Genomic DNA, 21598 nt, shown 5'->3' with positions numbered 1-21598 from the left:
AAAATAAAGTTGTCCAGGCTGGCCTCAAACTTGTGATCCTTCTGCCTCAGTCTCCTGAGTTGCTGGGATTACAGGTATAGGCCATCATTACCAGTTTACTTCTTTGGGGAAAAAAAAAGTTGTTTTCTTTTTGTTTGTTTGTTTGTTTTTTATGTAACAGTCCCAAATAGTTGTGCAATCTTTGATGTAACTGCTTAGCTGTTCACAAGAGAAGGTAATAAATTAGAAATCTTATTCTTCATGTAGCTGAGTACTCTATAAATAAACATAAAATAAAACACCTAACCACCTGAGAAATTCCTACTTTGATCTAGTCCATCTTTTGGAAACAGCTTCATGGAAGCAAGTTAATTTTGCAGGCTTGTCATTGTAATTAAGTCACTAATTCATGCATATATATTTTTACTTATTCAACAAATATTTATTGAGGGCCTCCAGTGTCTGGTACTCTATGTAGATACTAAGGTTACAAAAATGAATAACAAGATTTCTGCCCACGAAGTGCTCAGATTAGTGGGAAAAACACATATGGAGATGGTTGTGCAAGTCTTAAATTTACTAAAAAAAAAGGGGGGGGTACAATTTAGACTGGCGAATTGTATGGTATATAAATCATATTTTGAAATTGCTTAAAACAAACGAAACAAAACAAAACAAAAAACCTAGCTATAACTACATAAAACCAGGAGGAGGAGGCCATAACTCATCCTCCAAAGTCAGGAGGGAGACTTCATCAATGAGTAAAGTCTGAGCTGAAATCTCAAAAAGAAAAAAACTGATGTTACCTGATGATGTGAAACAAGATATTTCAAGCGAAGAGGACAGAATGAACAAAGTCATGGAGGTGAGAAACCCTGTGTGTGTGTTGTGTGTGTGTTATGTGTGTGCAGGGGGGCGGGGGTAGGCAGAGGTCAGAAGCAAGGCTTTAGATAGCCAGTCAGTCACTGGAGGGCTTTATTTAAAACTGGGAAGTGATAATAGTCGGTGATTAGATTTGTTTTAGATAAACCACACCAACAGCTGTGACGTAATGGAAAGGACATTTAGTTTTCTTTTTCCTTTCTTTTTTTTTTTTTTTTTTGGGCGGAGGGGGCGGCCAGAGTTAACCTGTGCGTGGGTCTCAGATCTGCCATTTTAAACTGCACGCGTTACATAAATGTCAAGTACAGTATTATTGTTCAATTGATCCTAGAGGCACAGCTCGCAGGGCAGCGGCGTGGGAGGGAGGGAGGTAAACCTAAGGTTAGATTAACATAAAACTATTACGGCTGATTTTGAGCTGAGTAGAAAAGGAAGTTTGTTAGTGAGTGGGAACCCCCTCCCCTTGGGTGTTGGCGGAAAGCCGGACGGAATTCATTTATTTACTTATTTCTGCGGCTGGGGCCGGAACCCAGGGCCTCGCGCATGCTAGGCAAGCGCTCTACCTCAGAGCTACATCCCCTCCCAGCCAGGCAGGTTAAAAAAAAAAAAAAATCTTTAATTTAGAGGGCTGGATATGGGACTGAGGAAATTGGTGGGGTCTTCAGCTTTAAAATATTTTATGCTGGGTCCTAGGTTCCCACACCATCTATTAAAATTATTGTACATCTGTAGGATAAAAGAATTTTAAAAAGAACGGAATAAAGTAATTATAGCATCTCCAGCAAGATCGTATTTTCCTGAAGGTGGTTAAGCCATCGTACCGGAACCTCTAAGGGCCCTAGGCAGCACCGAGGCGTGACAGCAACACCGCCACGCCGGCAGTAAAGCCTATTTTGGTCTCCGCCCTGTTCCGCTTGCTCCTTCTAACCCCTTCCCTCTTCGCCAATTCCGAAACGGAACTCTTTTTTCATTCTCTCTAGTTTAAATGGAGGACCAATTTCATCAACACAATCCGGAATGTCCAACATGGCAGCGGCCGTAAGATGCCTCGGAAGAGGTAAGGCGTGGGGGTGTCTTACGGGGAAAATAGCTCTTTGAATCTCGGGTTACAGCAGAGTGCAAACCAAAGTCTCCTAGGCACGGATCAGGTCTAGGTGCTCGAGCAGGCTCTTGCACTTTCTGGGCTCTAGGTTCTTTGAAGGGTCATCACTACTTAAAAGCAGCCTTATTAGAGGTTTCATTCCTTTCTGGAGCCAGTCACCTTGAGTGGATTGGAAGGGGGATGTATCATCGAAGTCCCTACAACCACCAGCGGGGAAGGCAAAGACAGGGTTCTATCTCCGGTGTGTGGACTAGGGAGTGGGTAGGTGGAGTTTGATAAGTGAAGATGTGAGTTCTCCTAAGACAGAGGTGTTACACTTAAGTTGCTTACGTCTGTAAGCTTTAACAGTTTTCAGAGTGCTTGTTGGTGCTTTCTAGATACATCGTTGCAGGTGATTACAGTTTTTAAACTTAATAGACATGATCTAATTTGGATCTACGTAAATCATTTGGAGGTCATTATAGTATATCTTTGTGGCAACTTTTCAGTAGTGAATAAAGTCCAGTTTGTCAGAATGACGGCTCTATAGTTATTCAATTAAGGTGGGTCTTAAGGCAGAGGCAACGTAACACCCCCCCCCCCCCCAAACACACACACTTTATAGCGGGGGAGTGGAGATGATTTTGTTGGGTTGTTGGTATGTGGCCAAATTTATATAACCAATAAGTGGTAAGGGAAGAACTGAAGCTTGCACTCCTAACCCAGTGATTTTCTGCAGTGCTGAGGATTGAACCCAGGACCCCACCAATGCTAGGTAAGGGCACTCCCATTGAGCCACACCTCCAGCCCTGCTTTGTGCTTTTTGAAACACTGCATTACAATTTTCACTTTCAGCTTCTTACAGGAAAGCTGTGTCATCACGAGCATCCTTTACTTGGAATAGTTGTTCAAAAGTTAGTGGTGATGAGATCACAGTTTACCCAGACCACTACTAAGTAAGCAAACCAAAATGTATATTATTACTGAAAAGAGATTGGCGGCATTATCTTCCTTGTATGACAGCAATCACATTATTTTAGACAAAAACCAAAGAAATCAGAAGGAGAACTGAAGTTTATTCTTTTCTTTCCACATTTTCTTCTTTTAGCTTCCAGGATACCTTTCTCTTAATTTTCTTTCTAGTTCACCTGTCATTCCTTCTTGTGTTAGGTGACTGATTCCTCTTCTTCTCCCAGTCTCATTTCTAGGGGTGTCCCAGGAGCCAGGGTTCCCTCCTTCATTCTCATCTCTTCTATATTTAAATTCACTCTTGGTGTGAATTCACTCTTTTAGTGGTCTTATTCAAGTTTTGTGACTTTGTTGTCTATATCTTAATAGCTATCAAATTTCCTTCTGCAGTTTGGACCATTCTCCTGAAGTTTAGAGTCTTATACTCGGGACTATTCTAGATCTCTATTTGAATATCTTATGAGGACTTCATGTATGTGTAAAGTCAAATGCATTATTATAACCAGCAGTCTTTCTCATCTCCTTTTAGTTGTCCAGGTCAAAATATCAGGATATCAGGATATCCTCTCTTTTCCTGACACTTCCACATTAAATAGTTGCCATAATAACATACCTTGGTTACCCGCCCACCCCCAACTGGGAATTGAACCAGGGCCTTGTGCATGGTGGGCAAGTGCTCTACCATGGATCAATGCTCCTAGCCCTTTAAACATTTTTTACAATTTTGAGACAGGGTCTTGTTCAGTTGCTCAGGCTGATCTTGAACTTGCTGTCCTTCTGCCTCAACCTTCTGAATCACTGGGATCACAGGTATGTGCTATCATGCCTGGCCTTATAATTGCTTCTTTAAAAGTAGTCTCTTTCAGGGCTGGGACTGTAGCTCAGTGGCAGAGCGCTTGCCTGGTATGCATGAGGCACTGGGTTCCATCCTTAGCACCACATAAAAATAAACAAATAAAATACAGGCATGCTGTCCATACATAACTACAAAAACAAACAACAACAAAACCAGATAGTTGGTGGCATTTTTTAATATGCATACCCTTGATGGCCTGGGCAGCTTGCTGGGTGTTCTTAAAGTGAACTGGAAGATTGGAACTTCTTGATTTGCTTGATTTTGTGTTTTTTTTTTTTTTTTTTTTTATTAAGAGAGTGAAACATTTTCACTGTCACCTCAGGCTGCTTACAGGAAGAACTTTTTTTTTTTTTTAATGTTTAATGGACACATAATTGTTGCAGACATTTATGAGGTACAATGTGAGATTTCAATAAATGTATACAATAAGTAAATGGTCAGATCAGAGTAATTGGTGTATCTATTGCCTCAGGCATTTATCATTTCTTTGTGTTGGAACACTCAAAATTCACTCTACTTGCTATTTTGATGTATACAGTTAATTGTCAACTATAATTGCCCTGTTGTGCTATAGAATGTTTGAAATGGTTTCTTCTGTCCAACTATACCCTTGATCACATTTATCATCTTTCCATTCCCCTCTCCTTCCCAACCTCTGTTAATCCCTATTCTACTTGTATGAGATCAGCTTTTTCCAACTTCTGAATATAAGTGAGAACATGCAGAAATATTCATTAGATTTTGGAGGCTTAGTGTAAAAAGTGTAAAATGTCTTAATTTTTAAATACTGATAATGAAATGATAATATTGTGTGAGGTTAGCTGTAATAAAATATATTAATGTTTGTTAATTTTACTGTTTTTATTCTTTCTTATTGTGGTTATTAGAAAAATTTAAAATTACCTGTGGTTTAAATTGTGTTAAATAGTGGTAGCATATAGTTTTTCACATCCTCTAGTGCTTGCCTCTTCCCCAAACCTCCAGCTTACTTCTTTTACTTCTCTAATTAACCTCTCATGACTACAGTTTCCTCCGTGTTCCTTAAACTCACCAAGAACACTTCTGCCTTGGGATGGTGGACCTGGAACATATTTCTAGATATTAGTGCAGTTCACTTTCTTATTTCTTTTAAGTCTTGACTCAAATGTCATCTTTTTAAATAAGGCCAATCTTAACCACTTTATTTAAAATTGCAAAACACTTTTCCTAAGATATCTGACTTGATATTTTATCCCGCAGTTCCACCATCCCCCATATTATATTTATTGGTATTCCCCCCACCAACTAGAATATAAGCACTTTGAGAATAGAATTTTTGTGTTTTGTTTATGACTGTATCCTGAATGCTTAAGGCAGTGTTAACACATATTTTGTTGGTACATTCATTGTTGAGTGAATGAATGAATGAATGAATCATGAATCATCAAGAAAAAATGTGCCCCCCTTCAGGTGAGAACAGCTTTGCTATACCTTGCGTCATGCTACATGGTTCTTGTAGCAAAACTTGTTTTTTCTACTTCTAAAAAAATTGGCTTTCCTGTTTGTGCCCCGCTTTCAAGCAGTTGTATTTTAGAACATCCTCATCCCAACTCCCTGATGAACTGGAAAGCGCTTAAGCAAATGCACAGAAATACAAGTGAGTGGGGTACAAAGACATGACCAAAGAATTATGCAGGTTTTACAAATGCCCATCTTTAAGGCTGAAAAACTCACTCCTAATACAAGTTATCCACCATAATAATGCAGCAGTTATCAGAGTCTGGATTTTCACACAGATAGGTTTGGCATTCAGTCATATATTTTGAAAAGTATAGTTAAGAGGAAATTGGGGTATACTCTCATTTCTGGTTGCTCTTTGGTCTCTGGACAATATCCAAAGCACAGTATTTTTTTTTTTTTTTCTGCTTTTAATAGTATATTATAGTTATATAATAGTTGGGTTAGTTTTCACTTAACATGTATGAAATTTAATTAGCTCCATTTCAGTCCCCTTTGCCTCCTCTTTTCCTCTCCTCCTCCTTCCCCTTATTCTACTTGCTCTACTGGTTTTCCTTCTGTTTATTTACTTATTTATTTGTTTATTTTAGGTGCCAGGGATTGAACCCAGAGTCGCTTAACCATTTAACCACATCCCTAGCCCTCCTTCTGTTTATTTTTAATTTGTGCTTTATAGCTATACATAAAGGTAAAATTCACCGTAGTATATTTATACTTGCTCATAACATAATTTTGTTTAACTCATTCTGCATTTCCTCCCCTCTCCCCCCACCTCAGTTTCCTTCTTCTACTCCACTGGTCTTCTCTCTGTGCTTATGATGTGTGATCCCCCCCCCCCCCCCCCCCCCCCGCTGCCTTTACCCCTCCCCCTTACTTTACTCCAGCTTCTGCATATGAAAGAAAACACTCAATGCTTGATTTTTCTGAATCTGACTTATTTCATTTAGCATGATGCTGTCCATTTCTATCTACTTACTGGTGAATGAATGCCATAATTTCATTCTTCTTTATGGCTGAGTAAAACTCCATTGTGTATATGTACCACATTCATTTATTAAAGGGCACCCGGACAAAACAAAATATTCTAGGCTGGATTTCTGGTAGTAGCATTTCTTTACCTAGCTGATAGTTACCTTGCTTAGTGCCCTACCCAAGCATTGTCTCTACCTACTCCTGGTAAGAGAGGGTCATTTTTTTAATAACAGTTTTTTTTAAATAACAGTTTAATCAGAAAACATTTTCTGTAAAGAGATGAATAGTAAGTAAATGCTTTAGGTTTATAAGCCAGAGGTCTCTTGCAGGTACCCATCTTGTCACTGTAGCATGAACGCAGCCATAGATAATAATATAAACAAATGAACTAGCTGTGTTAAAATAAAATTTAATATATATATTAAATTTAATATATATTTTATATATATATATATATAATATATATATATATAGTGGTACTGGATTGAACCCTGGGCCTTGTGCATGCTAGGCAAGTGCTCCATCTCTTAGCTACATCCCCAGTCTTTTTTTTTATTTTGAGATAATGTCTTTTTAAATTGCCCATGCTGGCATTGGACTTTTGATTCTCCTGCCTCAGCCTCCTGAATAACTGGCATTAACAGGTGTTTGCTACTGTTCCTGGCAAAACTTTATGAACACATACACATAAACGTGCACACACACAATGCGTTCTGTGTATTGTAATAGATAATATTTAAAATAGTTGAATCCAGTTTTTGCTCTAATTTGTTCATTCTTTCAAGAGATGTTTATTGAATCTCCAGTTGTCAAACACTGAGCTAGGTGTTAGGGATAGAGTAAACAAGCTGTAGGCATTTCCTTCCTACTGATTGTATTTACCATCTATTGAGGAACAAATATTAATTGGACAATTATTTCTTCAATTGCAAATGCCCTATGTGCTGAGAAGGAAAAGTACAAGGTGCTATAAAAGTGTATATGAGAGACCTAACCTATTCTGAGTCTTCAGGGAGACTGTTCTGAAGAAGTAATGGTTAAGTGGAATCTCTGAAACATGACTGGATTACTATGAAATTCATCATGTGAAGGGAAAGTAGTATGGAAGAATGTCACAGAAGGAAGAAATTTGTATGCAAATACAAAGGAAGGATTTGTATGCAAATCCTAAGGTGGTCAAGAACATAGTAACTGTTCAGGTAACTGAAAGAAGGTGAGTGATTTGAAGCATGGTAAGCATGAAGGAGAATGGTTGTTGAAGATACAGATAGGTTAGAAGCAGCTCATAGAGTACCTTGGTAAGAATTTACTCTGTTCAAAGAGCCAGGTTGAGCTATCCAGGTGATTTAAGGACATGAAGGGATGTCCATTTTAAAATTATCCTTTTTAAAAAACTAACAATAGGTGGAAAAGAAATGGAGAGGGCCAAAAGTAGAATAATAGAACTGTTTGGAGGCTATTGTAATCCAGGTGGTAGATGATGGTGCCCTGATCGAAATGGGGTTGTAAGGGAAAACAAAGACTAGATGGATGGATAAGATCTCCTAGAGAAAATGAAGATGAGAGTTGGGTGAGAAGGCAGTTAGGGACTGATGTATGGGGATTGTTAACCATTCAGTATCAATTAAAAGAGAATAGCTAACAAAGGAGGTTGATTAGTTTCCATCTTGTTACTAAGGGGTAGGAGTGGGGGAGACTTTGGAGAATGAGTGCAGATTCAGGTAGGGTCAGAAGTAGTTGAGTAAGCTCTGAGGTCTGTTTTAAGTAGCAAGTGAAGTTGTCTGCTAAGGGTGAGTGAATAATACAGAAAGACTCTTAAGGGATTGAAAATATAGACATTATGGTCTAGTGGTCCTATTTAAATAGTGATTTTTTTTGTAATTTGGTTCTCTTAGTCTGTAGCAGTTTGGTAGATTTCTATTGGAAATTTTAATTTCTGTTTTTCATGACTGGGGATTAAGTTCCTGCTGAACAGTAGTGGTTCTGCCACTTACATTTTTTGGCTAACACGTTTGTGAAATTTAACTATGTAGCACTGTTTATTTTTACAGTTCTATGACTATTATAGAAATATGCCACAATGTATTTATCCATTGTATCCATTTATCTATTGTAGTTGCTTGAGTTCTTTTCTGTATTTTGCTGTTACAATGATGTGATCATCCCTGTGCATGTCTCTTAGTACACATGTGCAAGGGACATGCTTAGAAGTAGAATTGCTGCATCATTGGGATGTGCATGCTTAGTCGTTTAGTCGTGCTATGTTGTTTTCCAAAGTGGTATTCCAGTTACATATGAGCAGATCTAAAATTTATCCGTGCTTGACATTGTCAGTGACTTTTGTTAAAGCTTTGTCAATCTGATGTATGTGAAATGGTGCTACTTATATTATCTGTTATCTGATCATAAACTGTTACCTGTTCACAGTGAGATCAAAGCACTTCCTCCTTAATTGAGAAAATTTTGTGGAAAAAATATTGTCAAATACATTAAACAATTACTTAGTGATGTGGTTGCTTTATATGTTGGGTGTAACTTAATTTAGTTGCATACTATAACAGGCCTTCTGATCGCCACTAAGCACTGATATATTTATTGGGTTTTAAATTTTTATATACCTGATTACTAATGTGGTTGTGCATTTTTAATATATTTATGCATCAGATGTGTTTTCTTGTCAATTGGAAGCCTCGGTTTTGTTCATTTCTCAATTGGGTTGATCTTACATCATTACATTATCTTTTATTATTAAAAATATTAATCTTTTGTTAATTATGCATGTTGCCAATATATCTGGCTTATCCTTTTACTTTTTATAAAAGAATATTTAATGAATAGAAGCTCTTAACACTAATGCAGCCATATTTTAGTGCTTTTTTGTGAAATAATTCCTTCTCCAAAGGTCATAAAGATATTTTCCTATGTTCTGAAAGTCTTTAAGTTTTGCCATCCCTTGTAAGTCTTTTATCCATCTAGATTTGATGTGTGTGTGTGTGTGTGTGTGTTGGAGGGTTGGAGGGTATGGGATCTAAATATGGTGGTAGGATCCAAATATACTTGTTTCCTTATGGATCATCATTTATCTCAGCACAACTTACTTAATTCCATGTAGAGATTTGCAATAACATTGCTTTTATTTCAAGTATCCATATATGCATGGACCTATGGCTGAGCTGTTTATTGCTTTATTAACTTGTCTTTCTGTACTTGTGCCACTACTAAAATGTCTTAATTAATATAGCTTTACAAGTATTGAACTCTGGTAGGTCATGTCACCCACTTTGTTCTAATCTTCCAAAGGACAACTCTGTGAATCCATTATCTGTTAAGAAATGAAGAGGGCTGGGTTGTGGCTCAGTGGTGGAGTGCTTACCTCACACATATGAGGCACTGGGCTCGATCCTCAGTGCTACATACAAATAAATAAATGAAGGTATTGTGTCCATCTAAAACTAAAAATATATTTTTTAAAAAGAAATGAATAAATAAAATGTAAATTATTTAAAAATTCAGAGATATTTAATACTGATCCCTAAAAATAGAGTCAACATACTTTGCTGAACCTAAACCAGATTAAGTTAAAAATAAATAATAAAATTGTTTGAATAAAAGATGTGTTTATCTAGTTTCTAGAAATGTGACTTCCTTTGTTACACTTTTGTAGAATGGTTAAGCATCACAAAATATTGAATGATTTATTTCGAAAATCTGATTTTTATAATGTAAAAAAATTTAATATAATGATTAATGTTAATATTTTGTTTTTTCTTTTCAAGTCTTGATACATCATCAAAGACATAATCCTTCCAGGATGGTTTATCAGACATCTCTTTATCCTTGTTCTTTAAACATTCAGGTGCCCAATAGACATTTTGCTGCTGCTGCTACAAAGTAAGTTTTTTTTTTTAAGTTAGTATTTAATTTACTATTATTTAAAAAGTTGGATTAAAAAAAAAAAAAAAAAAACTTGCTCAGTTCCTTAAAGATTCACAGGGGCATACAGTTGTAAAAGTTTATCTTCTCTGCTTCTTTGATCTTATAGTCCTGAAGGAAAGATAAAACTTATTACAATAATACTTAACATTTATTCAACACTGACTTTCAGTAACTAACTTAATCCCCATAGCAGTACTATGAGAAAGCTAGTGTTATTATGCTTATTTTATAGAAAAGAAAATCAAGGCACCGACAGATTATGTAACTAGCCCAAGGTCAGAGTTAGTATGTAGTCTAATGATTCGAACTCAAAAAGTTTAGTTCCAGAACCTATACCTTTTCCAGTATGTTCTCACTGCCGTTTTAGAGCACAACCCACTGTTTCAGTTAGTGAATTTTAATTGAGGTATACTCTTTGTGTATATTTTTATTTCTGCTCTTTAAAGTACATTATTTCTTCTTAGGTATTTTTTATAATTAGATGTTATAGGATTACCAGTATTATTTTTATTTTTATTTTTTTTAGGTACTGGGGATTGAACTCAGGGGTACTCTACCACTGAGCCACATCCCCAGCCCTGTTTTTATATTTTATTTAGAAACAGGGTCTACACTGCGTTGCTTAGTGCCTCTCTTTTGCTGAAGCCGGCTTTGAACTCACAATCCTCCTGTCTCAGCCTCCCGAGTTGCTGGGATTACAGGCCATGAGCCATTGCTCCTGACTGGATTACCAATATTATTATATAGTGGAATTTCAGATTTCCATAATATATGTTTTAAAATATAAATTTACCTTGTTTTATGTAGAGTTTGAACATGTGGAAACCTAAAGAATGAACTTTTTTTTCCCAACTTGTGATTTTCAAGAGCAAGAACTGGTTTCATATTGGAATTAGAACTTAATTCTTTAGTTGCCATTGGCTTGTTAAACTGAATGATGGTATGATAGCCTAACAATATTATTGCTTTGTTCCATTCTGAGGCAGGGGGCTGAAAGGCAGATCTTAGTTAAACTTCTAAGCTTTAGTCTTGTACCATCTGGTTGTTGGGCATGGCACTAATTGTTTTTCTCCCCAGATAGCACTGATATTAATGAAGTGTAGAAATACATAGCAGTTAGTATCCTTTTTCTGAGTGTTTCCCTCCATAATGTCACCATTTTTGAAGCTGAAGAAGTGGCTCTGAGATAATTATAAGAAGATGTAGAATATTAATAATTAAAATTTACAAAATGCTTACTATGTGTTACAACTCTATACTGTGCACACTATACCTATTCATTCAGTCTTCACAATACATCTATGAAGTACAGATATTATATAAGCGTTTTACAGATGGAGAAGTGGAAGCCCAAAAAAGATCAAGTAATGTGTCAAGTGTTATACGGCTTGATTATGCTAGAAGGGGTTCAGCCCAAATTGTTTGACTCCTGAGCTATTGCTCTTCATAGCTAGTGTGGAGTAATGGAATCAGTGGTTTTGGAGAGTATCCTCTGAAAAGCAAATAGAATTCAATCTATAAAATCTTACTTTTTGACAAAATTTGATAGAATACAATCATTAGATTATGGGATACCCAAAATGAAAACTAAAATTTGGAAAGTTTTTGGTGGCTTTGTAATTCCCAGTTGTTTAATATGTTTTTTGTTTCTTTAAAATTAATTGACTGGTATCTTTCAACAGTAGTTTCTCTCCCACCACCCTTCTTCTTTCTCCTTTTTGTGGTACTGGGGATTGAACGGAAGGGTGTTTTATTACTAAGCTACCTCCGAGTTCTTTTTATTTTTTTATTTTTGAGACAGGGTACCTCTAAGTTTCCAGGTCTGGCTTTGAACTTGTGATCCTCCTTCCTCAGCCTCCCAACTAGTGGGGATTAATATTTGCATGTGCCATGGCAGTAGTCATGTTAGCATACTTTGTTAAGCATCTCTCAGTTGTATGTCAGGCACTGTGCAAGATATCTTGTTGGTGATATGAAGATGATGGGGTACATGTTCTGATCTTTGCCCTTGAAGGTTTCATAATGAATTGAGAGCAACATAAATAATTGCTTTTTGTTGTTTAAATCATTTAAAACAAAATAGTTAATTCTGTGAATAGATAAGGTATCCATGGTAAACAGTTGAAAAAGTATGAAGGTGGGGCTGGGGAGATAGCTAAGTTGGTAGAGTGCTTGCCTTGTAAGCACAAGGCCCTGGGTTCGATCCCCAGCACCCAAAAAAAAAAAAAAAAAAAAGTATGAAGGTTATATAGTGAAAAGTAGGTCATCTTCCTACCTCTGTCCTTTAGCCATTCAGTTGTGATGGTCTCCTTTTATAAGTGTATGAATATATTACTTTTTTTGTATAAGTGGTAGTGTACTATACACTTTACAAGTGTTAGGTATATTTTATTTTTGCATCTTGCTTCCATTTAACAGTATAACTTGGAAATAGTTTCACATGGAACTATCTAGTCATTTTAATTGTAAAATGTTTAATTATCTGAATGTACCGTAATTTGTATAAGTATTCCCATATTGATACATGTTTATCTTTTTAATCTTTTGCCATTGCAAATGATCCTGCAATGAATAATCATGTACAATTATATATCTTATCAAATATAATGAAAGTATTTGTAAGTATAAGCTTTATAATATACTACAAATAGAATTGTTGGATCAAAGGGTGTATGCATTTACAATTTTGATACCAACTTGTCTTCATAGCTGTCTTGCCAATTTATATCCTTAGCAGTAAGTTTTATTAAAATGCCTATTTCCCTGTTTAATGTCATCAAATATTTTTGCTCTTTACCAATTTGATAGGTAATAAATGTTGTTATGGTTTTAATTGTTATTTCTTTTATTAATGAAATTGTATACCTCTTCATATGTTTAAAAGCCATTTAATTTTTCTTTACATTGAATTTCTTGTTCACGTTCCATTATTTTTGTTGTTAGGTAGGAGCTCTTTATATGTTATAAATTAGCACAGATCAATGATCTAACTTCAGTTTAATGTTTTAACTCTTATGTTAGAGGAATCCCCAAGTGCTATGGGATTACAGATAAAAGGTTGATTAAACCTGCGTGGGGCAGAGTAGGGCTGGGTCTTGAAAGAGATCGCAATGTGGGGAATTGGGAGAAAGGTATTTCAGTGGTGCAGAGGCATGAAAGTGGATGGTATGGATATAAATAGAGTCTGATATGACTTGAATATAGAAAAGAATAGGGAGCTATAGAAATAAGAGACTGAGTGTGAATACTGCCTGGATTCAGTGAGTGAAGAGTGCCCAGTGTTCTACATTCCTAACAGCCTTAGATATCATCAGTTTTTATTTGTGTTTCTTTGGGGTGTTTCAGTTTATGTCTTTTACCTAGTTTTTTGGACTGCTTATCATTCTGTGAGCTTTTGGTTTTTAGGGATATTAATTATTTTGAGGATATTTTATTTTCAAGTGTTTGTCTTACGGAGATTTTTCATTTTCATGCTTTCCCAAATTTTACTCCAGTACAATTGTAAAAGCACTTTTCACCAACCTAAACAAGCATAGCACAAGAAATATGCATGTTTGTGGGCTGGGGCTATAGCTCAGTTGGTAGAGTGCTTGCCTTGCAAGCACAAGGCCCTGGGTTCAATTCCCAGCATGGCAAAAAAAAAAAAAAAAAAAAAAAATGCATGTTTTAGAAAGCTTCAAAAATTTATAAGCAGATTAATTTTTTCTTATTTGCTAATGAGATTTATTATTCAGTAGCTAGATGAGAATCATGGTGTTCATAATTTTAGTTGTAGTCTTTATGTTTTAATGTACAGGCTTTATAAATACACTAAAAATAGTGTTTTCATCCTAGTTTTTTGTCAGGATCTAAGACAGGGTAGAAGTATATATGCTTATTTATTTCTTCTTGTCATTTTTGATCCCTCATATATGTGCAAGCATCTATTCTCTATTTACCAGTTGCAGATCCGGATTTAAAAAAAAAAAACACAAACCACTGTGTCATCTGAGTCTGTTTTTTTTTTTTTTTTTTTCTTGCTTTGTGTATCTCAAAATATTTTAATTGGATTTCATATATCTTGCATAGAATAATAGAGACTGAAGAAGATAGTTTTTATGCTGAAAAATGGTCATGCCTTTCATTTGTCAAGAGTATTGAGTCAATCTAGATAGGGGTTGACCTAGTTTTTGGTTTCGAGGTTGCTGTGGTTACCACCAACCATTAGTTTGTGCTTAGGGTGGGAGCTAACTTGCTGGGAAGTTTTTCTCAGTGTTCTGTTCCATGCTGAGTTTTCTGCTTTCCCTGGGCAGCTACACTCTTACATACTTGCTCCTCTCCTCGTAGTAGACTGTTGTTGCTTATTACTCATTGCTTGCTAGGTTGATGATGGGTGGCAGGAGGCATTCTCTGTGTACCAAACCTAGCCTTAGTGTTCAGTATTAGTGTTCTGCTGGACCTTGGGGAGAGGGCTTTTCAGCATTCCTATCCCTCTTCCCAATGGTTTGTATCTGTTGTAGCTCCGGAAGGGATGTTTCCTGATCCTTCTCAGCTATATTGGTATAGGGAGCTACTAAAATGCCTGCATTCCAGCTCTATGATCTCAGCTCTGTGATGAGATCAAGGAAAGTTTTGATTTTATGCAACTTTTTTCTTATTATTAATGCTCTTTCTAACATTTACATTTTAAATGGGAGCAGAACTTATGTGCTTGATTTCAAAGATAATGAATAAACCAGCATCTGAGAGTTTAGTGAATTTATTTCATTAATATACCCTACTCATTTTCCCTTTATTTCTATTTAGTTCAGTTTAGTTGGACTGAGGTTGTGTAATTCCACACCAACTTATCTGCCCCTAGAATTCCTCAATGCAAAGATTCTGCAGCATTGGAAGGATGTGGATTGGTCTCTTGGGGTCATAGATGGTTAAAGGTCTTGAAGTGAACTTTATTATAGTACTTTTTTTTTTTCTCCTTCCCCTTGTTTTTTCTCCTTCCCCTTGTTTTTTCTCCTTCCCCTTGTTTGACCATGGAATTATTTTTCTTTTCATGTTTTTGAAGTTAGGGGACAGATGAGGCAGGGAGAAAGTTATTAGCTGAATACAGTCTCTGATTACTCATTTAATCTGTGTGGTTTAGTTACCTAGGTAACTGCAGCTAAATTTTGTTGTCTTAGATTTAAGACTGACAGGTGTTTTCCTCTACCTTCCCCCAAACCTTTCTTGTAACGTATTTTATTCTAAAAATCACAGTATTTCAACCCTTCCGATAGTGCCTTACCTAATTGCTTGAACAGCAAAGTTCTTCTGAATGTAATTCTTATGAATAAAGATTTTTGGCCGGGGGCGGCTGTGGAAAATAGACAGTAAGTCTGTAAGATTAACTATTATTGAAGGAGTTTGTTCATTTGAAGCTTTTTAGATATTTGAATAATGCATTTTTCTCCCTGCTTTCTTCCTGTGCTAGGGATTGAACCCACGGCCTTGTATATGCAAAGCACATGCTTTACCACTGAGCAAATTTGTTTTTCTGAGAGTATTATTTGATCTGTTATATTGATGTTATGCTATTTTTGTTTTGTTTATACTATAATAGTGTTCCATTTTAAACTTAGAACTTTTCACTGAACCACCTCAAATGTTTTTTGAAACATTGCTGGAATTATAAAATAAATGCTATATAACCATTTAGTCTCATTACATATCAGAATTTTTTGGTTTTTGTAAATATCTATCTATTTATTTTTTGTGGTACTGGGGATTTTGCCCAGAGGTACTTATCCCTGAGTTGTGTCTCCAGCCCTTTTTATTTTTAATTTTGGGATAGGGTCTTGCTATGTTGCCCAGGCTGGTATTGAACTTTTGATCCTCCTGCATCACTAGGATTACAGATAAGCACCACTGCACTTGGCTGTAAATATTTATTAATTTAGGAAGTCATATTTTAGTCACTGGCGATTTCATATTGCAGATTAAATGTACTGATTGAACTGTGACTGAAAATTTAGTAGTGAAATTAGTGTGTATATAAAGTAAGTCTGGAGGTTATAGCTAGGATATTTTATTTATTTTTAAATAGGAGACTTTATTCCTAAAACAGGCTTTCCTTTTATTTGCTTCACTTCTTCCTTATTAAATATAAGATAAAAATGTGGTTTCTCCACTTTGGAAGATTTCAGGATTTTATTGAGTACTATTAAGGTGGCTATTGAGACACGTTAAATCCATCCAATTGGGCACTTACTTGGACTTATCAGTCCAAAAGTACACCTGCACCCCATTAAAATGAGAATTGTCATTATCTGCCATTCTGTTGAACTGCTCATTAGCTGGGAGGATACTCTTATTACTGGTGGTAATAAGGATTTATTAAGTGTTAAAAGTGAGAATAGAATTATGTTAAATTGGTTTTTGAGATCTATTTTAAAAAATTGTTTAGTGTCCATATCTTTCACATAAATTTATAAAAATAAATTTATAAAAAAAATACCCCATATTCATTTTTTATTATTGCCATAACAAATCACCACGAACTTTGAGGCTTAAAATAAAAGATTTTTAAAATTTTATTTTATAGTTCTTTAGGTCAGAATTCTGACCTAAAATTCTGTAGGTTGCACTGGGCAAAAATCAAGATGTTTGGTGGGTATTTTACTCAAGGCTATGGGGGCCAATCCATTTCCTTGCCATTCTCAGCTTCCACAAGATGTGCATTCCTTGGCTTGTGCTCTCTTCCTCCATCTTCAAACCAGCATCAGGCTGAATTCCATTCATATTTGATTTCTCCAGTGTCATCTTCTTTCCACCTCTGTCTTACATATCTGGGTAAGGGGAAAGGTTCACATTTCTGACCTGTGTGATTAGATTGGGCCCACATGGATAGTCTAAGATAGTCTCTCCGTCTTGAGATCCTTAACTGTAGTCACATCTACAAAGTCCCTTTTGCCATGTAAGATAATGTATTTGTAGGTTCTAGGAATTAGAATCTTGGAAGTACTCCACAAAATCCTGAAATCTTCAAACGGGAGAGACCACATTTTTACCTGATATTTAGAATGGGAGAAGTGAAGCCAAAAGAAGGAGACTGGAAAGCTTCTTTTAGAAATAATGTCTCCTATTTAAGATAAACAAAATGTCTAAGATGTGAAAATGTCAAAAATGTTTGGGTATCTTTTGGAGGGTATTATTCTGCCTACTATACAATACAAATATCTAAAATACTATTTTACTAATTTAAAAATTTATGGTTTGAATTAATGCTGAAAAATTATATCTCCTCAGTTCTGTCTGTTCTTAGCTTCAAACTCTTACTTGTGATTACTTATTAAACATATTTCTTAGGTATTTGGTAAGTACCTTGTTAGCTTTTGCCAAGTAATAAGCCTCCCCATGATTATTTATCATTGTCCATGAAAACATCTACGGATCAGCTGACTCAAGTTAGGTTCAAATGATTGTGTCTGAGACCTGGGCTTGCTATGCATCAGTGAGTTTGTAGGTTAGCTGAGAATTGTCTAACCTAACCTGGGGCTCTGTGGGGCAGCTCTGTTCCACTTGTCTCTCATCTTCCTACCTTTGGGCTAGCTTAGGCATGTTCTTATTAAAATGGCAGAAAAACAAACTTAGTCGAAATATATGAAACTTCTTCTGGCCTAAACTGAGAACAGAGAAGCTGTCACTTCTACTTTACTCTGTCTGTCAAAACTAGTTACACGGCTTAGTCAAGGGGCCGGGAAATATATTTCATCCCTTTAGTGGGAGGTACTGCAAAATCATTTAGCAGAGGCTTGAATGGAGAGGGGGGTAAAACAATGGGGCAAATGATAAATTTAGCCTACCTTCAAACTCTGTATATCCCAAGCTGCATTCATCTCTGTTGCTGCTTCCTTTACTAGAAACCCATTTTGCTTTCTTTGTTTCTGGTCTTAGATAATGATAGTATTCTATGTCTCGTCACTCAAGCCAGAAACCAAAGAAGTATTTTAATCTTGTCTTTCTCCTTTTCCTATCTTCAGTATTTACCTTGTAAATATTTTTCTGTTCTGCTATCTTTTCCAGCTTTGTTACTATCACCATTTCTGTTCAGGCTCTCATGTCTCCTTGCAAAGATAGGGAAATAGTAGCTTTCTAGTTGTCTCCAATTCTGCTTCCTTTGGATCCATCTCTTTTATTGCAGCCTTAAAATTTAGCCTTTTGTTCACTGGTTTCTCTTTGCCTTTAGAGGAAGCCCTTGTGGTGTAGGTTTTCCAGCCTCATCTTACACTGTTTTCTGCCTTCTATTTTGCCCAATAGTGAGCAAACTATGACCAGTGGGCCTGATCTGATCTACCACTTATTTTTGTACAGTTTAGAAGCTAAGAATGATTTTTTACAGTTTTTAGTGGTTAAAATACAGAACAATGATATTTGTGATACAGGAAAACTATGAAATTCAAATTCATTGTCTATAAATAAAGTTTTATTGGAATATAGCTTTGCTTATTCATGTATTGCCGATGGCTGCTTTTGCACAATAGCAGAATTGAGTCATTGCGACAGAGACCATATGACTCACAAAGTTGAAACATCGACTATCTAGTCCTTTATAGAAAAAGTTTGCCAACTATTGCTCTGATCATATAGAACTTATAATAGCTCCACTTGTATACCATTTTATTTCATGGCTCAATGCTTTTTATTATGTTGTTTCTTTGCATGGGTCTTATTTTTTAAATAGCAGTTATATTAAGATATAATTTACATGTCAGTGGTTTTTAGTATATTCATGGAGCTGTGCAGCCATCATTAGAATCACTTAATCTCTCTCTCTCTCTCTTTTTTTTTTTTTTTTTTTTTAACAGTATTAGGGATTGAATCTAGTGGCACTGGACCTCTAAGCTACATCTCCAGTCTTTTTAAAATTATATTTTGAGATAAGGTCTTGCTTATCTCAAAAGCAAGACCCAGGCTGGCCTTGAACTTGTGATTCTCCTGCCTCAGACTCCCAAGTTGCTGGAGTTACAAGTATGCAGCATGTGGTCACTTATATTTGGAACATTTTCATTATTCTCCACGAACACCCCATCCCCATTAGGAGTCACTGCATTCCCTCAACCCCTCTCAGGCCTAGATTACCACTAAATCTACTTTTACTCTCTGTTGATATGCCCATTTTTGATATTTTGTATAAATGCATAATGTTTTTAAGGTTAAGCTACATTGTAGGGTATACAGTACTTGATTGCTTTTTGTTGCTAATTAACATTGCATTATATAGTTATACAACATTTTATGTATCCATCAGTTGATGAATGTTTGGGTTGTTTATTCCTTTTGACTGTTAATGAATAACATTGCTAGGGACATTTGTACACAAGTGTTTGTGTGAACATGGTTTATTTCTTGGGGGTGTTTATCCAGGCTAACTTCCTTATTCCTCAGTAATTGAGTCTGGGGTCATCTCTTCTAGCACTCTTTTATACTCTCCTACAATGGGTTGTTTCTTTTCCTAAGACCTTGATAACACTTTCCTAGTACTTATCACATTAAATTGAAATTATCTGCATGCCTGTCTTCTCTTCCTCTGTAAGTTTCTGGAGAGCAATATCAATTCTTTAAGTTTTACTGACTGTCAACAGTAGAAAAGTTCACTTAATATTTGTTCAATTAGAAAAACTATAAAGCAGTCTATGCTTTTGAATTAAATAAACTTTCTTTTGTTAGTTTTCTCTGTCCTAGGTATATTGGTCTTTAAAAAATCTCCTAGGACCAGCCATTGTGGTGCTCACCTGCAAACACTGTGGTTCTGGAGGCAGAGGCAGGAACATCACATGTTCAAGACCAGTCTTAGCAGTTTAGCAAGGTCCTCAGCAACTTAGCAAGACCCTGACTCAAAATGAAAAATATAAAGGGCTAAGAATATAGCTCAATGGGAAAGTGCCCCTGAGTTCAATTCCATATACAAACAAAACAAAATAAAACAAAACAAAACAAAACAAAAAACCTCTTAGAATATTAACATAACTGATCTTGATAACATTTTTTTAAGGTCTGCAAAGAAAACAAAAAAAGATACCAAAGGAAAAGCATCAGATGAAAAACAGGATGAGATTGAAAGAATAAAGTCATATCCCTACATGGAAGGTGAACCTGAGGATGATGTCTATTTAAAACGCCTATACCCGAGGCAGATATATGAGGTGGAGAAAGCTGTTCAGTTACTTAAGAAATTTCAAATTTTGGACTTTACTAATCCAAAGCAAGGGGTTTATCTTGACTTGTCACTGGATATGGCACTGGGGAAAAAGGTATGTAGACCCAATAAAATGTTTATTTGTGAACAGTGGCTATATGAATTGATGTTTCTTAGTTTTAAAATTTTTGTCTCCCCAATGATTTTTAGAAAACCTCATGCTCTTTCTATACTTCATCATGAAAAATGTTAGTTTTTAAATTTTCCAGGTATGAAATACTGAAATATGAAATATTGAATATATGAATATTCAAGACATGGTGGAGAGTTGATGAATAGGTATCTCCAGTTCCTCTAAAGAGTGACTAGTATAAATTTCAACAAAAGTAGTGTTAAATTGAGATATCATTGTAACTTTGGAAAATGACTTAAGCTATCTGGGTGTCATATTCCTTCTTTGTAAATGAAGATTTGGATTAACTCAAATGTGTTTCTTAGAGTCTTAGTTTGAGACTAAGTTTGCATGGGTTGAGTACTAAGCTCCTCACTTGTGCTTTAATCAGAGCCTCTCTGCTTTTTATGTTCATGTACTGGAGTTCTTCAGAAGACTTATGTTTATAACTCCAGGTTTGTTTTGAGGTCTGTTATAGTCCTAAATTTTATAAACTTCTTTTTAAGAAATCTAACATTTTAGAAATGATATTTTATTTTTTTGTCCTAGGATGTCTTTTTTGGGCCATAAATCTTCTAAGATATAAGTTTCTTAATACAGATTAACAACCTGCAAAGCAACAGAAAGAAAGCACTAGGAGGAAGCAGTATAGCATGATTTTTAAGAGCATAGGCTCTAGAGTCAAATTACATGTAGACCCAATATCCTGCCATCACATTGAAAAAAAAAATTTTTTTTTTACCTTTATTTGTTTATTTATATGCAGTGCTGAGAATCTAACCCAGTGTCTCACAGATGCCAGGCAAACATTGTACCACTGAGCCACAACCCAAGCCCACTATCGCCACATTTTGACCTTGGACTTCTTTGCTTTTTGGCTTTGGATTTATTGCTTAACCTCTTTAAATCTCAGTTTTTTCATCTCTTTATGAAGAGAGATAAAATATTTGGTTTGGTTCTATTGAGGATTAAATGAGATAATGCATGTAAAGGACTTAATACTTCTTAATAACATTTACTAGAAACTTTCTGTGTATCAGTCACAGTACTAAATGTTTTGTACTTATCTTCTCATTTAATTCTATTATGATGTCAGAAGAGGAA

The 21598-nt window shown here is 35.7% G+C and overlaps 1 protein-coding gene across 3 annotated transcripts in view; it reads left to right on the top strand.

Annotated features, from left to right (window-relative positions):
• Nucleotides 1–720: 720 nt before the first annotated feature.
• MRPL1 (mitochondrial ribosomal protein L1) overlaps nt 721–21598 on the top strand; it is a 90431-nt gene continuing 69553 nt past the window's right edge. The window contains exons 1-4 of one of the 3 annotated variants that reach the window (XM_079152943.1): nt 721–844; nt 1842–1918; nt 10013–10127; nt 20179–20437. In XM_079152943.1, the coding sequence (XP_079009069.1) occupies nt 1879–1918; nt 10013–10127; nt 20179–20437 (414 nt within the window). In that variant the 5' untranslated portion in view covers nt 721–844; nt 1842–1878. Of the gene's footprint in view, nt 845–1501; nt 1919–10012; nt 10128–20178; nt 20438–21598 lie in introns of those variants that run through there. The other 2 variants (XM_079152945.1, XM_079152944.1) reach the window with 2 other exon arrangements.

The sequence above is a fragment of the Sciurus vulgaris genome (assembly GCF_902686455.1).
Source record: "Sciurus vulgaris genome assembly, chromosome: 9".
NCBI lineage: Eukaryota > Metazoa > Chordata > Mammalia > Rodentia > Sciuridae > Sciurus > Sciurus vulgaris.
Note: the sequence above shows the minus strand (reverse complement) of the source record. Positions and strands in the feature narration are given on the sequence as shown.